A 20,014-nucleotide genomic window follows, 5' to 3' on the forward strand; every position below is an offset into this window, starting at 1 on the left:
ACACACACACACACACACAAGTATCATTGACTTCTTTTCAAAATGTGATCTCTTAACAGTACGTGTATGTTTATTTCATTCTTGTAATGAATAGATAGCATCCTGTTAGGTTATTATGCTAAATTTAACTATTTTCACACTGATTAACATTTTGTTTATCAGATTTTGCTATCACAAATAATTTTTCAGTAAATATTTCTGCATGTATATCTATGTATTTATGCTCTCTTCTTCTGTAGGTTAGACTTCTAGATATAAAATTGCTAGGTTGTATAGTATGCAAATTTAAATTTTGATATGTAATATCAAATTACTCTCCCAAAAATATTTGCATGAATTTACATTCTCACCAATAAGATATAAGGATACTTCCCCCATGTACACACATTGTTGCCACTCTAAATCTTACCATTTTTTAGTTTTTTACTAATGAAGTAGTACCTCATTTTTAATTTTGGAGTTTAATTATTTTTTGTTTCTTGGTTGAGTGACAGTTTCTTTTTTGCCTTTTTAATTTATTTTTCCCATATTTTTATTGGTGTATTATAATTATACACCAATGACTTCTTGTTACATGATCATGATATAATGATATAATTTGGCCATTATCATTGCCCAGTATTTCTCCTTTCCCTCTCCTCCATCCTCCCCCTGCTCCCCTTCCTCTACTGATCTCCCTTCAATTTTCATGAGATGTGCCCCACTGCTGAGGGCCATAGCCGAGTGAGTCGGAATGACGCATGGCATTTTTGCCAGAATGGAGTGGTTGAGAGGTGACGAGGTGATGCTAGCAAGCCATTGAGATGATAATGGTTATGTTAAGCTGTGTATTCAATTGTAATATTAGACCCCTGCTGTCCACCTCAGCCTGCTACTTTGGAGTTCTGGAGCCACTTTGGAGTTCTCGCAGGGATTCCCGGAGAGTTCCCATTGGTTGGGGAAGTGCCGGAGGAGGGATTTCCGGTTGGTGTGTGGTGTGGCGTTCTCGGGAGTGTGGAGAATAAAGGAGTTCCTGTTTTGAACCTACAAGGCTGTGTGGCAGCTCGGTTATTTTGTGCCCAGCCAGACTGCGGCACCCCACCTTTCCTTTCCTTTTTTCTCTCTAGCTTCCACATGAGAGAAAACCTATAACCCATGACTTTCTGAGTTTGGCTTATTTTGCTGAACATAATTAAGCAGCATACCTCTTCTCAAGTTTCATTTATTTTCCTGCAAATGACATAATTTGAATAACAGATTCTTCTCAATGTATCAATTTGTCCATCTTTAATTAGGTTGTATTACTGATATGCAGAAGCTCCGTCTATATTAGAATTAGAATATTAACCCTTTGTGTGTGTATATAACTATATATATATATATAATTTTATATTATTTGCTTTTGAGAAATCTTCCATTCTTCTTTTCCATTCCTTTGTCTTTTCATATCTTCCTCAAACCTAAAATTCTAAAACAGAAATCAGAAGAGGGTGGAGTATAATCAAGAGCCCAAAGGAGTATTAAGATTCAGGAAGTGCAGGCTTAGAGGGTTAGCTGAATGGTAGAAAACATGCTTAGTTATGAGTGAGGTCATAGGTTCAATCCCTAGCCACCCCCCCCACCAAAATAAATAAGATTTGGAAAATGAAAAGACTCATGATATTTTTTTTTGCATCTCAAATCTGTGGTCTAGTGATAATAGTCTGAAAGTAGTACATATGAGCAGCAGTAACTGCCCACAAGTATCTTGACGGTTGAAGTTTGCTTATAGAGCCTTCCATACTTAAAAATCCATGCAGTGTTATCCACTCAGACTTCTACTTCTCTCTCTCTCTCTCTCTCTCTCTCTCTCTCTGTCTCTCTGTCTCTCTCTCTCTCTCTCTCTCCTTTTTTTTTTGGTACTGGGCACTTTATCACTGAATTACATCCCCCATCCTTTTTATTTTTTTATTTTGAGGCAGGGTCTCACTAAGTTATTGAGAGTCTTGCTAAATTGCTGAGGCTGACCTTGAACTTGCAATCCTCCTGCCTCAGCCTTCGAATCACTGGGATTATAGGTGTTCACCACCACTCCCAGCATGAGACTTCTCATTGTGGTTGAGAAGTACCAATCTTCCAAACTTTAACTCAGAGCTATGTCACTTCCATGCTTGAGAATAAGCCTACCGTCATTGATATTACAGTATTATTAGAATCAGAGCACATGGAAGAACTACCATTTTGGGAGGAAGTCATCTCTATTTTGATAAGAGAGACTTTGCATTTTCTCTTTTAAATCAAAACTTGTGTTTTAGATGTGGTCAAAGGTGAAAAGGTCAAGCCAATATTTGAGGAACCACCCAATCCCACAAATGTGGAAGTCAGTCTGCAACAGATGAAAGCCAATGATCCCAGCCTACAAGAAGTCAACCTCAACAACATCAAGGTATTTCATTATCATTGTCATCAGCCACCTGATTTATCATGAGGTCAGAAAACTTATTGGAGATGACCGGTGGCCTGCTTTTAATACCCATTTACTGGCCTTTGTTATCACTGATTTTGAGGCAAGATATCCTATGCAAAAAAAGTGGATTTTAAAAAAAAGCAATTTCTAGAATTATTTGAAAAGAATCATAGTACTCAGTTAAACATAGTGCATTAGTTATATCTATTGCTGAATAACAAATTACTCTGAAACTCAAAGGCTTCAAACAACAAACATTTATTATTTCATACAGTTGTGTTTTCCCCCCAGTTGTGGGAATCAAACTCATGGTAGGCAAGTTCTACAGCACTGAGCTACATCTCAAGCTCCTATCTCACACAGATGTGAGGTCAAAAATGTGAGAATGACACAGAAGAGTAGTTGACTCAGGGTTTGAACTGAGGCTATAGTGAAACTCTTAGCCAGACTCCAATCTGAAGGCCTGATGATACAGAAGGATCCATTTCCAAGATAGCACACCCATGTGTTTTTTTCCAGGAGGCCTCAATATCCTCATTAGGGCTGCCTGAGTGTCCTCACACCATGACCGCTGGCTTCCCCCCAAAAAGTGATCCAAGAATGAAAGAGCAAAGAGAAAGCCCTAATACCTTTTACAATCTGGTCTCTGAAGTCACAGATTGTCACTCCCACTTTATTCTATTTGGCAAAAAGTTATTCTGCTCTCAAAGGGAGGGGAAGGGATGTTATGTATCTAAACATTGCTTAAGATATTTGGCCAATTCCTGGCATTTAATAATAACAACACCTTTATTGAGTATTCACTACATGCCATATATCTTGCTAAATACTTGAAATTTATTATGTCATTTAATCCTCAGTGAGACCTAATGAGCTTAAGTTGCTAAGGTCGCACATCTACAGTGCAGTCAGGACTTGTTCACTGCTAGCTACACCTCATGTCACCTCCCTCCCCACTAGTCAGTACTGTGCTAAGTGCTGTATGAAAGAGTACAAAGATGAGTAAGATTTAGTCTTTACTTTGAAAAACTTATATTAATAGAAAGACGTGAAACAATTAAAACATGATGTGTTAAGCCCCCAATGTATGGAATTGTAAGGGAGGAAAATTTTAATGCTGCCTAGGAAAGCCAATAAACAAAAGAGGAGGTATTTCAGCTGGATTTTAAAAGATGAGTAGGATTTAATCAGAGAAAAAGACAAAAGGAATTTTCTGGCAAAAGGAAACCACATCTAAAGATATGGAGGAGAGACAGACCATGATATATTAAAAGATGGGCAAATAGGGCCATCTGCCTCAGCTATAGAGAACAAAAGAAATAATGACCAAGCATGGTATGTGTATAATTCCTTGGTTAGAGAAAAGAGAATGCCAGAATGCACTAGATTCCCTTATTGGACTCTTAAGTGGTGCTATGGGCTCAGGATAGCTGGTTGCCTAAGAATGGGACATGAACCCCTTTTCAAGGGGTTATCACATTATCTAGCTATCTAAACATACATGGTATTTAAAATAATAATAATGACAATTTAAGAAACATAAATGGTATTTACAAGTTGTACGGGGTGCTAGTTCAGAGATAGAATATGTCCTTAGCACAAGGCCCTGATTCAATCTCTGCACCAAAACAAAAAAGAAGTTGTAGGACTTTAACTTGAGGGTAGTGTGTTGTAGAATGGTTTATCTATCAGCTAGCAATGTCTTCTCTGTTTTAGAACATTCCGATTCCAACCTTGAAGGAATTTGCAAAGGCTCTGGAGACCAACACTCATGTAAAGAAGTTCAGCCTGGCTGCAACCCGCAGCAATGACCCTGTGGCCATTGTGAGTAAAATTCTTAGAAATATAACATGAATTTTTAATTCACTTGAAACTTTTTAATTGGTTTTTAATTAATAAACAATGTTTAGATATGGTAAATTTAAATTGTGCAGAGTTAGTAAGTGGAATTAAAGTTAAATGAGGGTAAAACTTCACAATCCAACCGTGAAGCAGTTTGAATTAACATTAAAATCTCATTGGTTTTACTCAAGAAACAAAGTAAGTTTGGCATTTAGCTAAATAAATTTTTAGGGTTTGTTCTGTACTTAGTACAAATTTTCTGAAACTTTTTCTTCCATATTAACTTTTTGTTGAAGCCTTTGGATCTTGCCCCAAACTCCTGCAGGAACTTGGCACATATAAAAAAATGTTAAAGTTTATTTCATTTTAATTTTTTAAATGGATTAACATGTTACCAAAGTATTTTAAACAACCAAATGCAGAGACACACTTTTTTTACATTCTGTTGACAAAAATATGAAAAAAAACAATCAAAATCCCTATTCCTTCTATGCATTTTAGGTACTTCAGAAGTCCCTTAACTCAAGTAAATACTACTAGTTATCATTGTTATTCTTCCTGTAGTACTTCTCTAGAACGTAGTTTCTTCAAATAGTTGAGGTTTGCTGATAGGATCAGGTGAATTCATATTTATCCAGAAGCAGGTAACACCACACAATTGTGAAGAATAATTCTGTTCTTAAGGTGTTAAGAGAAACCTTCTGTGGTCACATCTAGCTGGTCCCAGATGATTCATCTTACAGTTATGCCCTTGTCAGGAAGAACTTTTCTGTAGGTTGAAAATTGGTTCGTTACCCCCACAGGGAACAGAGATCTTCAAATTATTATGACTGAACCCTGAAGCCAAGAATTTCAAGAGACTCTTCTAACTGGGCAGTAGCTCCCAGTGGCTCAAGAGGTTGAGGGAAGAAGATCACAAGTTTGAGCGCCAGTTAGCAATTTAGGGAGACCCTATCTCAAAATTAAAAAAAAAATTAAAAGGGCTGGGGATGTAGCTCAGTATTAAGTGTCCCTAGGTTTAATCCCCAGTACCCATAAATAAATAGGTAGTAAAATAAGAAAAAATTTTTAAAAAGACTTTTCTATTTAAGTTTCAAATATAGATTCAACAAGGCACTTTTAGGATTGTTGTTAATATAGACCAGCTATGTGTATGAGAAATGACATTAGTCCCCTTTTACAGGTGAGGCAACTAAGGCTCACAAAAGTTGAGTAATTTAAGATTATACAGTATGTGGTCCACCCAGGATGTAAATGTAAGTCACCTGTAATCAAGTTCAATTCACCATGGCCCAAATACTTCCATATAGCCATATTGATAGCATTATAGGGATATGAATAGAATTTGCCTTTGTTAGATTCCAACAAAAAGAGAAGACCCAAATATGTGTAAAATGTTGGTATTATTGGGGCCTGGGATTGTGGCTCAGAGGTAGAGCGCTCGCCTAGCATATGTGAGGCACTGGGTTTGATCCTCAGCACCACATAAAAGTAAAATATTGTGTCCACCTATAATTAAAAATATATAAATAGGTTAAATTAATTCTAATATTTTACTTAAAATATAATTTTGAATATGTTTTGTTTTATTGTATTTTACGGTTTTTTTCCCCTAAGGTACTTTATCTTTGTATTATGTACTTTGTTTTTCCACATTTTTATTAGTACATTATAGTTGTACATAATGGTGGAATTTGTTGTTTCATATTCATACATGCACACAATATAACTATAATTTGGCCAATTATCACTCCCCAGCACTTCCCCTCTCCCTCCCACCTCCCACTCCTTGATGCCTCTCCTATACTGATCTTCCTTTGATTTTCATGATTTTTTTGGTCCCCTCTCCTCACCTTCTTTTCCTTTTTCCTCTCTAGCTGTCAAATATGAGAAAAAAACATACAACTCTTGACCTTATGTGTTTGCCTTATTTCACTTACCATAATGTTCTCAAGTTTTATCCATTTTTATGCAAGTGATATAATTTCATTTTTCTTTATGGCTGAATAAAATTTCTTTGTGTATATAGACCACATTTCTCTTATTCATTCATTCATTATGGACACCTGGGTAGGTTCCAGACTTTGACTATTGTGAATTATGCTGCTATAAACATTGGTATGCATGTATCACTATAGTACAATGACTTTAATTCCTTAGGATAAATACCAAGGAGTGGTATAACTGAGTCATATGGTGGTTATAGGATTAGCCCATTTTTAAGAACTCAATAGCTACATGTTTCTCATGGCTACCATTTGGGCAACTTAGAAAATTGGATTTTGATACAATCCTGTAAAGTACAAAAAACAAAACCTTTTCTTTAAAAATGCATTTCTATTCAAATTATTTCTGTATCATTTAAGAAATCTGGTCTTTGTTTTACTAACATTATTATTCCTAGAACATGTAATTGATTCTCAAATATTTGCTGAACTAAAGTGAACTTGGGCCTACAGCCCAGGGTTGTTTGGCTGGGTCTCCTCTATTTTATTCAGTATGAGAAAAGTGTTTTCTGAAGTTTAAAAGAAATCGGCAAGATTCTGGCTGCTTGCCATGAGGTCCTGCAACTTTTTGTAAAGGACTAATTGCTCTGACATTTTGTTATTCTAAAGCTGAAAGTAAATCCCAAAGCTTGAGTGTCCAAAAGGAAAGGCTTGATATATTCCCCTCTGGTGTTCTGATTAAAATGTGTACGTTTAATTTCAATTAAAAGTTGAGTACTGAGTAAAGATTCTTAAAGTCACATAGTGTACCATACTGTCAGTCCAAATCCTGGAGATTTCTTTGCAGTTCAAGCAATTGTCTAATACATGATTATTCTTCTACCCCAGTGGTTCTCGACACTTGGCAGTGTCTGGAGATTTTGGTTTCATGACTGGGAGGAGTTTTATTGGAATTTAATGCATCGCAGGCTAGAGATACTCCTAAACATCTTATAGGACACAGGCTCACCTCCCACAACAAAGAGTTCTCCACCCCCAAATGTCAGTCATGCCAAGGATGAGAAGAAACCCTTTTCAACTTCCATGGTGAATTCCTTCTCCCCCTCCTTCTTTTCATCTTTTCTGCAATAAAAATAATTAAAATAGTTTAGAACTTCATTGTTCTACTCCCTAGAAGCAATCCCCTTAGCAATTTTTCATTCTTCTAATTGTTGTCTTTATAACTTTAAAGTGGTTGTTAATCCTGTCTGCACATGATTCACTTTAAAGCTCCCAGATCAGTCTTTTTTTTTTTTTAAGAGAGAGAGGAGAGAGAGAAGAGAGAGAGAGAATTTTTTTTTTTAATATTTATTTTTTTTAGTTATTGGTGGACACAACATCTTTGTTTGTATATGGTGCTGAGGATCGAACCCGGGCCGCACGCATGCCAGGCGAGCGCGCACCGCTTGAGCCACATCCCCAGCCCCCCAGATCATTCTAACATACAGTCAAGGTGGAAAGCCAGTAGTATGCAGAAATTTATATTTTTACTCATCATCTTAGGTAATTTTTTATTATTGTAAAAGGTGAGGACAATCTGTACTCACTCTTGTTTTCTTTTTTTTTAATTTTTTAAAAAAATTTTTCACTCTTGTTTTCCATCCTTTCCTTCCTCTTGTACCTCCAAACTGTAGCTCTTCCCATTATTTTCACACATTTGAGCCTTATAAAATTTTATCCATCTACATATATATAGACACACAAGTTTTTATATAGGTAGATTCCAAAAATTAAAAACCTCCTAGCACTTCCAATTATATGACTTTGTAAATATAAATCTCTGTTCCCACAGGCCTTGTGTTCATTCTTCTGAGCATCTAGTAATTTCTTTCGGAAAGAGATTCATGACTTTCTTCAGCTCTGGGGAAATTTTTCAATTAATTATTTGACAATTTTTTCCTTTCTATAGTAGTCTTCTCTTTTTTTTTAACCTTTTAGAACTCCTCTTAGGTGAATGTGAAACCTCTGGCATCTTCCCTTCATATCTCTTAACATTTTATTCATATTTTCTTTCTTTATATTTTTATTCTGCATCCTTAGAAATATTAGCTTTGTCTTCTAGCTTACCAACTTGGTCTTCATCCATGCTAATTTTTTAAAATTCTGGGTATCTATTACTTCCTTTTATTTCAATATGGTATTTTTTATTTTCAAAATACATTCTCATTCCTTTTTTTTTTTAACAATGTAATAGCCAGTACCTATTTTATGTAGGCAATGCCTTTTCTTTTCCCAGTGGGGAGGAGGAAGGGAGAAGTGGATAGTAATAATTTAAAATTTTACATTGATTTTTCTTCATGCTATGATGGGTTATCCTGTTCATTCAATTGGCTTTTCTCTTTTATGATGTTGACTTTCCCATCATATCTGGCAATTATTGATTGCCCAATCATATTTGGGAATATAGAACAAGGTTGGTTTATATAAAGTGGGATTATTTTTTCTGCAGTTGAGTAGATCTATTCCACGAATAAATTCTTCCCTTAAAAGGGAGCCCTCTTTTTTTTTCCATCTGTCTCACCATCTTTCATGCTATTTATTTTATTTATTTATTAACTTATTGATCTTCCTGCTCAATGATAAGCTCCCTGAGGACATATATTTTTGTCTTCTCTACTGCTGGAGGGAGCAACACAGTAGAAACCTGACAGATGAGTGAATGAATGAATGAATGAATGAATGAGTGAGTGAGTGAGTGCTTTTTTTCAGCAGATAGGTGAATTGGCTGGAAACCTTCTCCTAGTGTGTTATACAACCTGGGAGGCCCCTGTAATTGTTAGTTAAGAGAACTGCATTCTGAGAGAGGTACATTCAGTGCCTTTCATCCTGACATAGCTACCCTGCCACTGCTTCCTATACTGCATCTGGTATGAAGGTCTGGAGATACCTCAGTTTCTGTCTCACTTTTGTTCTTGTATATGTATATACATATATATATATATACACACAAATATACATATATAGTTAGTTAGTTGTAAATACATATATATTTTATAGTTAGTTAGTAAGTTAGTTGTAGATGGACATAATAACTTACTTTATTTATTTTTATGTGGTGTTGAGGATGGAACCCAGTGCCCCACAGGTGCCTAGGCAAGCACTCTATGGCTGAGCTGCAATCCCAGACCTCTGTCTTGCTTTTGTCCCAGGTCATGACTCTTTTCAGGAGATCTGCCATTGGCAGTCATGCGGGCAGCTGCTCTTCTTCAGGGAAGCCGCAGGGAGGGCGGTGTGCTTTCCATCTGCTCCAGCTTTTCCATCTGTTCTGAAGGCAGTTCTTTAATAAAACACTCCAAATGAGGCTTACCTCTGGTATCTCAGGCAACAATATATAATATATGATAAAGAGAAAGCTGATTCTATTATTATTTTTGTGCTATTTTCTCCACCAATTTTTCTATTTTCTGTATTTTAGCGATTCTTCAAGATAATGGCCATTTTGGGGCTGAGGTTGTGGCTCAGTGATAGAGCGCTCGCCTCGCACGTGAGAGAAGACCCTGGGTTCCATCCTCAGCACCACATACAAATAAAAAAACAAAATAAAGATATTGTATCAATGTAAAACTAAAAAAAATATATTTTTTAAAAAAAAGATAATGGCCATTTAAAATTTTTATTGATGCATGATGATTTTGTATATTTATGAGGTAAATGTGACATATTTATACATATGTACAATATGTAATGAGCAAATCAAGGTAATCAGCAATCTACAACCTCAAACATTTATCATTTCCTTATGTTAGGAATATTTAAAGTCTATTAATCATTTTATTTTATTTGGTACTGGAGATTGAACCCAGGGGCACTTTACCACTGAGCTACATTGTTAGTCCTTTTTTTTGAGACAGAGTCTCTCAAAGTTACTGAGGCTGGCCTCAAACTTGCAATCCTCCTGCCTTGGACTCCCCAGTAGTTGGGATTAGAGGCATGCACCACTACTCCTGGCTCTTCTTTTTTTATTTTTATTTACTTATTTGGTACCAGGGATTGAACTCAGGGACACGCGACCACTGTGCTATATCCCCAGCCCCATTTTGTGTTTTATTTAGAAACTGGGTCGCACTGAGTTGCTTAGTGCCCTGCTTTTGCTGAGGCTGGCTTTGACCTCATGATTGATCCTCAGCATCCTGCCTCAGCATCCCGAGCTGCTGGGATTCTATACAGCCACAGCACCTGGCTTCTAACTATTTTTAAATATACAATAAATTATTAGCTATAGTTATTACCCTTCTGTGACAGAACATTGAAACTCACTTCTTCCTTCTAACTATAATTTTGTTCATGATAAACAACCTCTCTCCATCTTCCACCCTCTGGCAACCATTATTCTATTCTCTACATCATGAGATTAACTTTTTTAGCTTTCAAATATGAGTGAGGACTTCAGGCATTTGTCTTTCTGTGATAGCTTATTTCACTTAACATAATGTCCTTGAAGCTCATTTATGTTGCTAAAAATGATAGGGATTTATTCTTATTTATGGATGAATAATATTCTATTATATATATATGTGTGTGTGTGTGTGTATATATATATATATATATATACATACATTTTCTGTATTCATTCATGCATTGATGGATTCTTAGGTTGTTTCCATATCTTGGCTATTGGGAGTAGTGCAGCAATAGATCTGCAATAGACAGTGCTGCTAGCTCTTCAACATACTTACTCCCTTTCCTTTGAATACATACCCAGGAGTGGGACAGAGACTTTTAGATAATGCTTCAAAGTACAGGCAACAAAACCGAAAATAGACAACAGGATTACATCAAACCAAAAACTTCTGTACAGCAAAGGAAACAGTCAACAGAGTAAAAGTCACCCTACAGAATGAGAGAAAATATTTGCAAAGTATTTATCTGGCAAGGAATTAATGTCCAGAATATAAGAAACTCAAACTCAACAGCCAAAAAAATAATCAACTTTAAAAACAGACAAATGTGAATACACATTTCTCAAAAGAAGACATCCACATAGCCTCTACTGTGGACTCAACTATTTTCATTGCTGTTTTAAATTAGTATCTTTTTACTTGAGGGTGAAAGTATGACTTAATTAAGGTTTTCTTTAAGTGCTACAAAAATATCTGCACTTTGTGGTGAGGTGTTCAGTGCCTCAATCTTGAGAGATCCTAATGGTTATTTGTTTTTGCATAATAAGGCTTTCGCAGATATGCTGAAAGTAAACAAGACCTTGAAAAGTCTAAACATAGAATCCAATTTTATCACTGGAACTGGGATCCTGGCCCTGGTGGAGGCTCTGAGAGAAAATGACACCTTGACAGAGATCAAGATCGACAACCAGGTAATGCAAGGCGGGCAGAGTTAACTCACAGGTGCAGAGTGAGAGGAGAGAGTGAGTTAAAAAGACAAATTCTCTATGGGACTCAGTTGGTGTTCTGGCTTTCCTGTAAGTTTTATCAGCATTAGGCTCGTAAAGGGTGTGTGGCAGAATGTTATTAATTAAACATTGCACAGTGAAGCAGCCTGAGACATGGCATTCTCCTGCCCTGGCTAGACATGGCATTCTCCTGCCCTGGCTAGGCAGGCAGCAGAGGAAAAAGCCAGGTGGTAGTGGCAGGGGTGTTGACGGCTACTTTGTTCAGCCATCTCATTGTCACCTTTTTTTTTTTTTTTTTGGTGCCAGGGATTGAACCCAGGGGTGCTTAATCACTGAGCCACATCCCCAGCCATTTTTATTTTTCATTTGGAGACAGGGTTTCATTGATTTACCTAGGGCATCTCTAAATTGCTAAGGCTAGCTTTGAACTCACAATCCTCCCACTTCACCCTCTGAGTCACTGGGATTACAGGCATGTGCCCCCACACCTGGCTTTTAGTAATGGACCTCAGCCCAGTGCTGTCCCAGCATTGCTTTTGCTTCTCACTGGAACTATGGCTAGAAGGAGAATGCAGGGTGACCTCTTGTCCTTGGCTAGAGGCTGCCAGAGCTGAAAGAGCAGACCTGAGCTCCCTCAGTCTGGTGCTGGAGTTAGAGCCTGTTTAAAGGAATCAGGATTCTAAAAGATGGTCTGGCTTAATATAGCAGGCCTGGCCTACAGCATGATCACAGTCTCAACTCTGCCATGCTATTTCTCAGGGTCCCCAAATCAGCCAGAGCAAACTGCTTTTCCTTGGAGCCACCACTGCCTGGACCTTGGAGACCTTTTCCTGGGCATCAGCCTACAGGCCTTTAAGTTGGCTCTGCTGGCTCAGCTTACTCTTGCTTGCAGGTAGCAACCCTCAGCTCTCAGGCTTGATGCTGTGCCCTGGTCCTTTGGCCAAAGGGAAGTGTCTGCGATGGGGATTCAGTGAATCTAAGTGATCACCCAAGACTATTGCCTAAGCCTGGAGACCCCTGTCAGTTCTCATGAAAGCTTTACTCTCTGTCTTTGCTAACTGGGTCAAGCACGTTGTTTCAGTGCAGACCCTCTGACTCTGGATTCCTCCTGAGGCCTATTGCCAGGGGATCAGGGCAATCACCAAGAGATAGCAGCTTCTTGGCTCCTGCCCTCCTAGAAGGGATGCCCCACCAAAACCACTCTCCTAAACGCAGAGGTGTGGCTTGAGAGCATCCTGGAAATGTGCCACACATGGCCCCACACATCCAAAGGAAACTCAGTGCTGTATATCCTCATGTGTGTCCAGCTGCTAATAAATTAAGAAAAAGCATCCAGAACTGGGAAACTACAGAAACAGAAATGTGAAGTGAGTGAAAAGAAGTGATAACTCAGGGATATTTGTGGAATAGACTCATATCAGGAAGAAGTAGGCTCTTAGGAAGTATTTCCACAGGATGTAACACAGAGATAGATACCTTGTTTCAAAGTATATTTAACTTTCTGTCCTGGTTTAGGACACTGTGAAACCCTATATCTGTAATAATGTCATACTCTGTTCCTAGTTTCTGGCATGATACCACCTAGTTAAGGTTACTACATAAAATACAATTCAATTTGACTTTCAGGTACATAATATATAATTTCTAGTAAAAGGATTATCCAGGAAATATTTGAGACATCTTCCTAATAAAATGTTATTCATTATCTGAAAATCATATTTAGCCATTGTCTTGTATTTTCATTTGCTAAATCTCACAATACTACCCCTAGTGGATGAGCTGGAATCCTGAAAATTTGAAGGGTTTTTCTAATGCTTAAGAAGACCCTGACACTGGACATAGTAACCCACAACTATAATCTCAGCTGCTTGGAAGTCTGAGGAAGGATTACAAATTGGAGGCCAGCTGGGCAATTTTGGAAGACCCTGCCTCAAAATAAAAAATTTTAACAGGGGTAGAGATATAATTCAGTGATAGAGCACTTGCCTAGCATATAAAAGGCTCCAGGTTCAGTCCCTAGTACCTTCAAGGTGGAGGTTGAGGGGAGAAGAAGACCTTGAAATATGAATTCTGAACCTTGTCTCTTAATTCCCTCTAACTCAGCCTCATTACCTCTCCCCAGCCATCCAGGAATGTGTTTGAGCAATTCTTCATCTTTAGCCCTCCATTGTGCTTCTGAAATGTTTCCCCTCTCTCCCTTCTCTTCACTCATCTCCCTCTATCTACCTCTCTGTTTCTTATCCTAGGTACTAGGGATTGAATCCAGCAGCACTTTACCATTGAGCTTTTCCCCCAGCCCTTTTTATTTTGAGGCAGATCTGGCTAAGTTGTTAAGGTTGGCCTTGAACTTGCAATCCTCCTGCTTCAGCCTCTAATGCCTGGTTTAAATGGCTTCTTTTTATGTTTGTGACAAGAAGGAGAATTAAGACTTCCTCGAGAAACTGGAAAAATTATTTGCTTTACTAGAAGAATAAGGAAATTTAGAGTCAAAACTTGTCTAAATTTTGTTCATTGACTCATGGACTTTTAGAAGTAACCTCAGTTTTCTCCTCATGAAGGATATGAAATAAGTTTTTGGATTTGAAATAAAATTTCTAAGGGCTGGAGCTGTAGCTCAGTGGCAGAACACTTGCCTAGCATGTGTGAGGCACTGAGTTCGATTCTTAGCACCACATAAAAATAAACAAGTAAAATAAAGACATTCTGTCCATCTACAACTACAAAAAATTTTTAAATAATAATGTCTCAGTTTCCTAAGGAGAACTAGCAACTGAGATCAATTTAGCATCACAGCAAAAGGCAGCTGCACAAAAATGAGGCCTGCTGAGAACCCTCCTCTAGGGAGGGCTGCTGTGGCTAGGCTCCAGGTAAATACATAATCATCTAGTCATGTGCTCCCACTGAGAAGAACAAACAGTGGTGCATATTGAATAAACAGATGGGTAACAGCTAAAAAAGTATTTTGAAAACATGTATGCACAAACTTTCATTTTTTTTCTTTGTATTTAGTGATAAACTATGAAAAGAAAAATATCCATGTTTTAAGAAATTTTGATGCCCATTTTCTGTTCTGGGATAATGTAACACAAAAGACTTCAAATTAAGTACTGGGTAAGGTAGTGCATGCCTATAGTTCCAGTGAGGCAGGCATTAATCCTTGATAGAATCCAATCCTAACCCGTGTTATGAGCTGAGGTTCTCCTGAAATTTAGAGGTCAGTGTTTGTGTGTCTCTCTCTCTCTCTCTCTCTCTCTCTCTCTCTCTCTCTCTCTCTCTCTTTCTCTCTCTCTCTCTCTTTTTTTTTTGGTACTGGGGATTGAAACCAGGCATGAGGATTAAAAGTTTGGGGCTGGCCTTGGCAACTTGATGAGACCCTGCCTCAAAATAAATTTAAAAAAATAAATAAATAAAAAGAATTTGGGGTGTAGCTTAGTGGTGAAACAACCCTAGGTTCACTCCCCAATACCCCCCAAAATTTGTCTGGACTCAGAAGTTCTCCCATTAACTTTTCTCCTTCATCCAATTCATACTTACATCTCCCAAATTTAAAAGGTATATATTTTTTAAATATATTATAATGGCAAAGCAATAGAATAGATTCCAGAAATTGAGTACAACTGAAATTTTTGCAGTCACGTGTCAGTATTTCAAATCAGGGAAGAATGAAGAAAAAGATGGAAGCACCCGCTGGAACAAAATAAAGTTGGGTCTCTTCAATCTTATACCAAAATTAATTTAGAATGAAATAAATATTAAAATATATGAAATCATAAAACAAATAGAAGAAATTAGGAGGAATAGAAAGAATGTGACAAAATCTGGAGGCTGATAAATTCAATCGTGAAAATAGAAAAAAGGTTTTATAGTAATCAAAAGGAAAATCGAAAGACAAACCAAATAATGTGTTTCTAGTACATTTGAAAAAGGACTAATTTCCTAATATATGAGAAACTTATGTGTCACTTTAAAAAAAAAAGTCAGCAGCAAAATGGGCAAGTGACATATATGGGTAGTTCCTCCAAAAAGAGAAATACAAATGCATAAGAAAATGATTGTTCTTATTCATAATTCAAGAAATGTAAATTAAAGTTGAGAAATGCAAGTAGGCTGGATATGGTGGCACACACCTGTAATCCCAGTCACTTCAGTGATTGGGAGGCTGAGGCAGGAGGATCACAAGTTCAAAGCCAGCCTCAGCAATATAATGAGGTCCTAAGCAACTTAGCAAGACCCTGTCTGAAAATATAAAGGTATGAAGATGTAGCTCAGTGGTAAAGTGCCCCTGGGTTCAAGCCCTCATACCAAAAAAAAAAAGGGGGGGGAAAGTTAAGTATAATTTTTCACCAAATTGGTCAAGGTTTTTAAAAATGGATAATTTGGCTAAGAGAGGAAAACCAGTAACTTTCATGTACTGTTGGCAGAAATAAAAATTATCATAACCTTTGAGGATAATTCAGTAATATATCAGAATTTGAAATATGCTTACCCTTGGACCCAGCTATAACTTGCCCTACAGACAGAGTTGCAGAAATACCTCCAGATATACTGTGTGCACAGGGAAGTTCACAGCAGTGTTGCTTGTAACAGTGGGAGTGGAAGGCACGATGACCTTCAGTCAGTGGGGGCCTGGCTAGCTCATTGACCCATCCCTGCAGTGGAATGCTGTGCAGCTCTCTTTATAAGGGTGAGGTAAATGTTTATTTACCAACATGAAAAGATTAATGTTGAATGGAAAATAAACACATGTTTCAGAAACATAAACTACCCTAATTGACTTATGTGGGAATAAAAGCATGGATGTACCTGTGTGTGGATATATAAATGCACAGAAAATGTTGAGAAGACTACACGTGTGGAAGGAGCCAGTTACGGAAAGTGGTTTTCATATACTTCTTGTTTGCTTTTTCTGAACAAACCTGTACTTTTCATTTTTTTTAAGTTTAATGATTATATTGTGAAAAAATATATACTATATTCCTTAAATTTAATTTTTAATTTCTATATCCACATGCTCCAATTTAAAAAAAAAACCTTCTGTGCTTTTTCAATATTCTATGTCTCCACTTAAAAACAAACAAAGAAATACCCCTCTTCCTACCAAGTTTTCTTGGAGATTTTTCTGTAGCCCAGTAACTTCAGTGTTTGATAATTCATCTGAGTTATCTCAGTAAAGCCCCTTTGGGATCTCCAACTGAAACTTTTGAGAGAATGGCAGATTGGTTGTTGAACTTTAATGATTTTTGGATATAGATCCTAGAATAGAAAATACAGCAATTGAATTGATTGCTGTAAGACAGTTTCACAAAGAAGAAGAAAAAACAGTGGTCAGGTATAATTCCAGTTGCTCAAGAGGCTTATGCAGAAGGATGACAAGGTCAAGGCCAGACTGGTCAACTTAGCAAGACCCTGTCTCTAAACAAAATACAGTTGTATCTCAGTGCTATAGTGCTTACCTAGCATTCACAGGCCTTTGCAACAGCAAAAAAAAAAATGTTTAAATTCTTTTGATACTGGGATGACTTAGAAGCCTCAAATATTAGTTTTACTTTAACTGTACCTCTTGAATCACCTGTTTCTTCATAAATGGTTGTTTAATTTTTTTTTTCACCTTAGGACACCAGCAGATTCATCTGTCTGGATTTTTCTTCTAGTCAAGGAGCAGGACTCAAATGACTATATGGGAGGACACATCTCCAGTGACACCGTCCCTTTTGAATTTGAGACTTTGGTTTCTTAGAATTTTTGTTCAAGTAGCCACATATCTTTCCTGTGCATTAACAATTTCCTTTTCCTTTTTGGTCATCCTATATGTGTGTGTGTGTATGCACCTGCAACCAGAGGCAGCAGTTGGGAACAGCTGTAGAGATGGAAATTGCCCAGATGCTGGAAGAAAATTCAAGGATCCTCAAGTTTGGATACCAGTTTACCAAGCAAGGGCCACGGACAAGAGTGGCAGCTGCCATCACAAAGAATAATGACCTGGGTAATGCAGCTGTGATATGCACTGGTGACAGTAGGAAGATCCTGCTGAACATTCACTTTTCCACCTCTGATGCCCCCTGTCACAGATACCATCCCATTGGCCTTGGTGTCACTTACTTCTTCACCCAAGGCACATGGTTACATGGTCTTAGACATCCTCGAAGCCCCTGGAGTGTTAAAGTGTCAACATAGCATTCTTTCAAAAAGAGCTGTTTGTTCTTTTTTTCCAAACTGATTTTGACTCTTGCTTCATTTCCTTTGTTTCTATGGCTTTCCTTTAATTTCTTCTTTTTTACTTTTTTTTCTTTTTCCTTTACCTACTTCTTACTTATGGATTAAGCTCTGTTATCTGTATCCAAAAATCGACACAAGGACATAGAAGTTCTCACTACTTATGATTGACTTCTCACTACTTATGATTATTCTTTCTTCACATATTTATATGTGATATAGGTATGTCTGATATTTCTGTACTTTACATTCGAAATAAACTAATAGAGGTAATTATGACAGTTAAACTCGGAAGTAGCTTTTTCAGTTAGCTTGTCTTTAATTTTGTTGAAGATGCATAACATTTCTTCTGTTAGGAAGAGGTGAGGCATGTCCTGGTTAAATACAGCACAGAAGCCTGATGTATAGTAGCACACACTTGTAATCCTAGTGGCTCAGGAGGTTGGGGCAGGAGGATCACAAGTTCAAAGCCAGCCTCAGCAACTTAGCAAGGCCGTAGCAACTCAGCAAGACCCTGTCTCTAAGTAAAATATAAATAAGGGCTGGGAATGTGGCTCAGTGGTTAATTACCTCTGTATTCAAACCCTGATACAAAAAAAAAAAAAAAAACCAGCACAGAAGAATGGAACAGATTGGGAAGGTATAGTATGGGGACAACCCAGCCACCTGGAGCAACATGGAAAAAGAACATCTAGGAGCAGACAGTCCACTTGGCAAGCAATGAGTCAGCTGACAGCAGGTTTCAGTCCCCAGTTTAAGGTTCAGGAACAGTATGCAAGACCTTGGACAGAGGAACTGGGCAAGGTGTTCCTCCAAATGTAGTTTTTCTGGTCCTAAAGAGGATTCGGATTGTGGGGAAGATAGAAGCTAAAGGTTAAAATAGGAAGGGTCAAGTAAAAACTTAGTGTCCAGGTGCCTGCCCATGCTTAGCCAAGACCCTGCAACACAGCCAAGGTATATGGTATCAAGAGGCAGGTGGCATATAGGGCCATGCTTACCTGTGGGGTTCACAGGGTAAGACTAACAGGCAGCCCAGCAAAGGGCTTTGAAAAAGAATAGAGGCAGCACTCCAAAGGTATCTAGGAAAGCACATTGGGTCCACATCTGAACAACATAGTAACCACAGAAAAACAGGCAAAACACGGTGTTAAGTAAATGGAGAGGTGATCCTGAATCCAAGAGTAGTTACTTAGATGAGGTTTAGAAATGGGATTACTGTTTGCAGAAACCTGGTCTTCAAGCCACAGTCACAATTCATGGACTGTGATTGCATTATCCTAGGGAGTTTGTTAAAGCCAATCAGTGGTTGAGTTGTACAGAAGTTGAGAAGGTGTGTCTAGGATAAGTGACCATGAAAATATTTAGAAGTTCACAGTTTCACAGGTCTCTTCTGGACTACAAAGATGACAAAGTTTTAATACTCAAGTTCCCAACTATCAGACATAGCTTTATTTAAATGTAAATTTCTCCAGATACTGGATTATTTTATCATTTCCATTTATTGCCATGGTCAATTAAATATTGAAGTTTAAGATAATTGGTATCCTCACGTATGTGAGATTGCTGTTTTGTGACATTAATTATGTTTGTCTGAAATTTAATATCTCTTTCTTCAATTTGTCTTGTTAAGCTTTTCTCTCTTTCTCACCTAGTTCGTAAGAAGAGAGTTGAAGGAGACCGAAGGTAAACGTCCACTAGAAGAGAGGAACTTTCACCACACAGCCATCTAAAAACCGACACAAACTCTTCTCCTTCCCCATGGGACCATTTTGTCAAAGGTTGTTCATTTCCGTTAACCATACAACTAGTAATTTGTTATTCTTTTTGAGTCCTACTTATTTATCTGGGATTCTTACATATGTACAGTTGTTTTACTTTCTTATGGGCACCTCTGGCAACTAGCACAAGTGGACTGATACAGACCTTAGAGACTGACTTTATTAACCACTTTCATGTTGGGTTATCTTGTTTTCTTACATGAACTTTTTTTAATCAATGAAAGGAATTTAGTATATAATACATATCTGTAACTGTGATTATGATAGAGGCCTATCTCTGTTTACATGCATAGCTTTGAGTTAGGCTAAATACATCAGAAGTGTTCTGCTTACCACATGAAAAATTAGTATTGCCAATTTCTCCCTGGGTGAGGAAGTGTGACCAATTTAGCACAAATTCTCTCTTAATTCCAGAAAAATCACT

General features: G+C 37.6%; 1 protein-coding gene across 1 annotated transcript in view; it reads left to right on the top strand.

Moving 5' to 3' along the window:
- Positions 1-19,598, top strand: part of Tmod2 (tropomodulin 2) — a 45,108-nt gene extending 25,510 nt beyond the window's left edge. The window contains exons 6-10 of the mRNA XM_077799841.1: positions 2,274-2,404; positions 4,142-4,249; positions 11,420-11,563; positions 17,438-17,582; positions 19,465-19,598. Coding sequence (XP_077655967.1) covers positions 2,274-2,404; positions 4,142-4,249; positions 11,420-11,563; positions 17,438-17,582; positions 19,465-19,499 — 563 coding nt within the window. The 3' untranslated portion in view covers positions 19,500-19,598. The remainder of the gene's footprint in view (positions 1-2,273; positions 2,405-4,141; positions 4,250-11,419; positions 11,564-17,437; positions 17,583-19,464) is intronic.
- The last annotated feature ends 416 nt before the right edge of the window (positions 19,599-20,014 follow it).

The sequence above is a fragment of the Urocitellus parryii genome, chromosome 6 (genome assembly GCF_045843805.1).
Source record: "Urocitellus parryii isolate mUroPar1 chromosome 6, mUroPar1.hap1, whole genome shotgun sequence".
Lineage (NCBI taxonomy): Eukaryota > Metazoa > Chordata > Mammalia > Rodentia > Sciuridae > Urocitellus > Urocitellus parryii.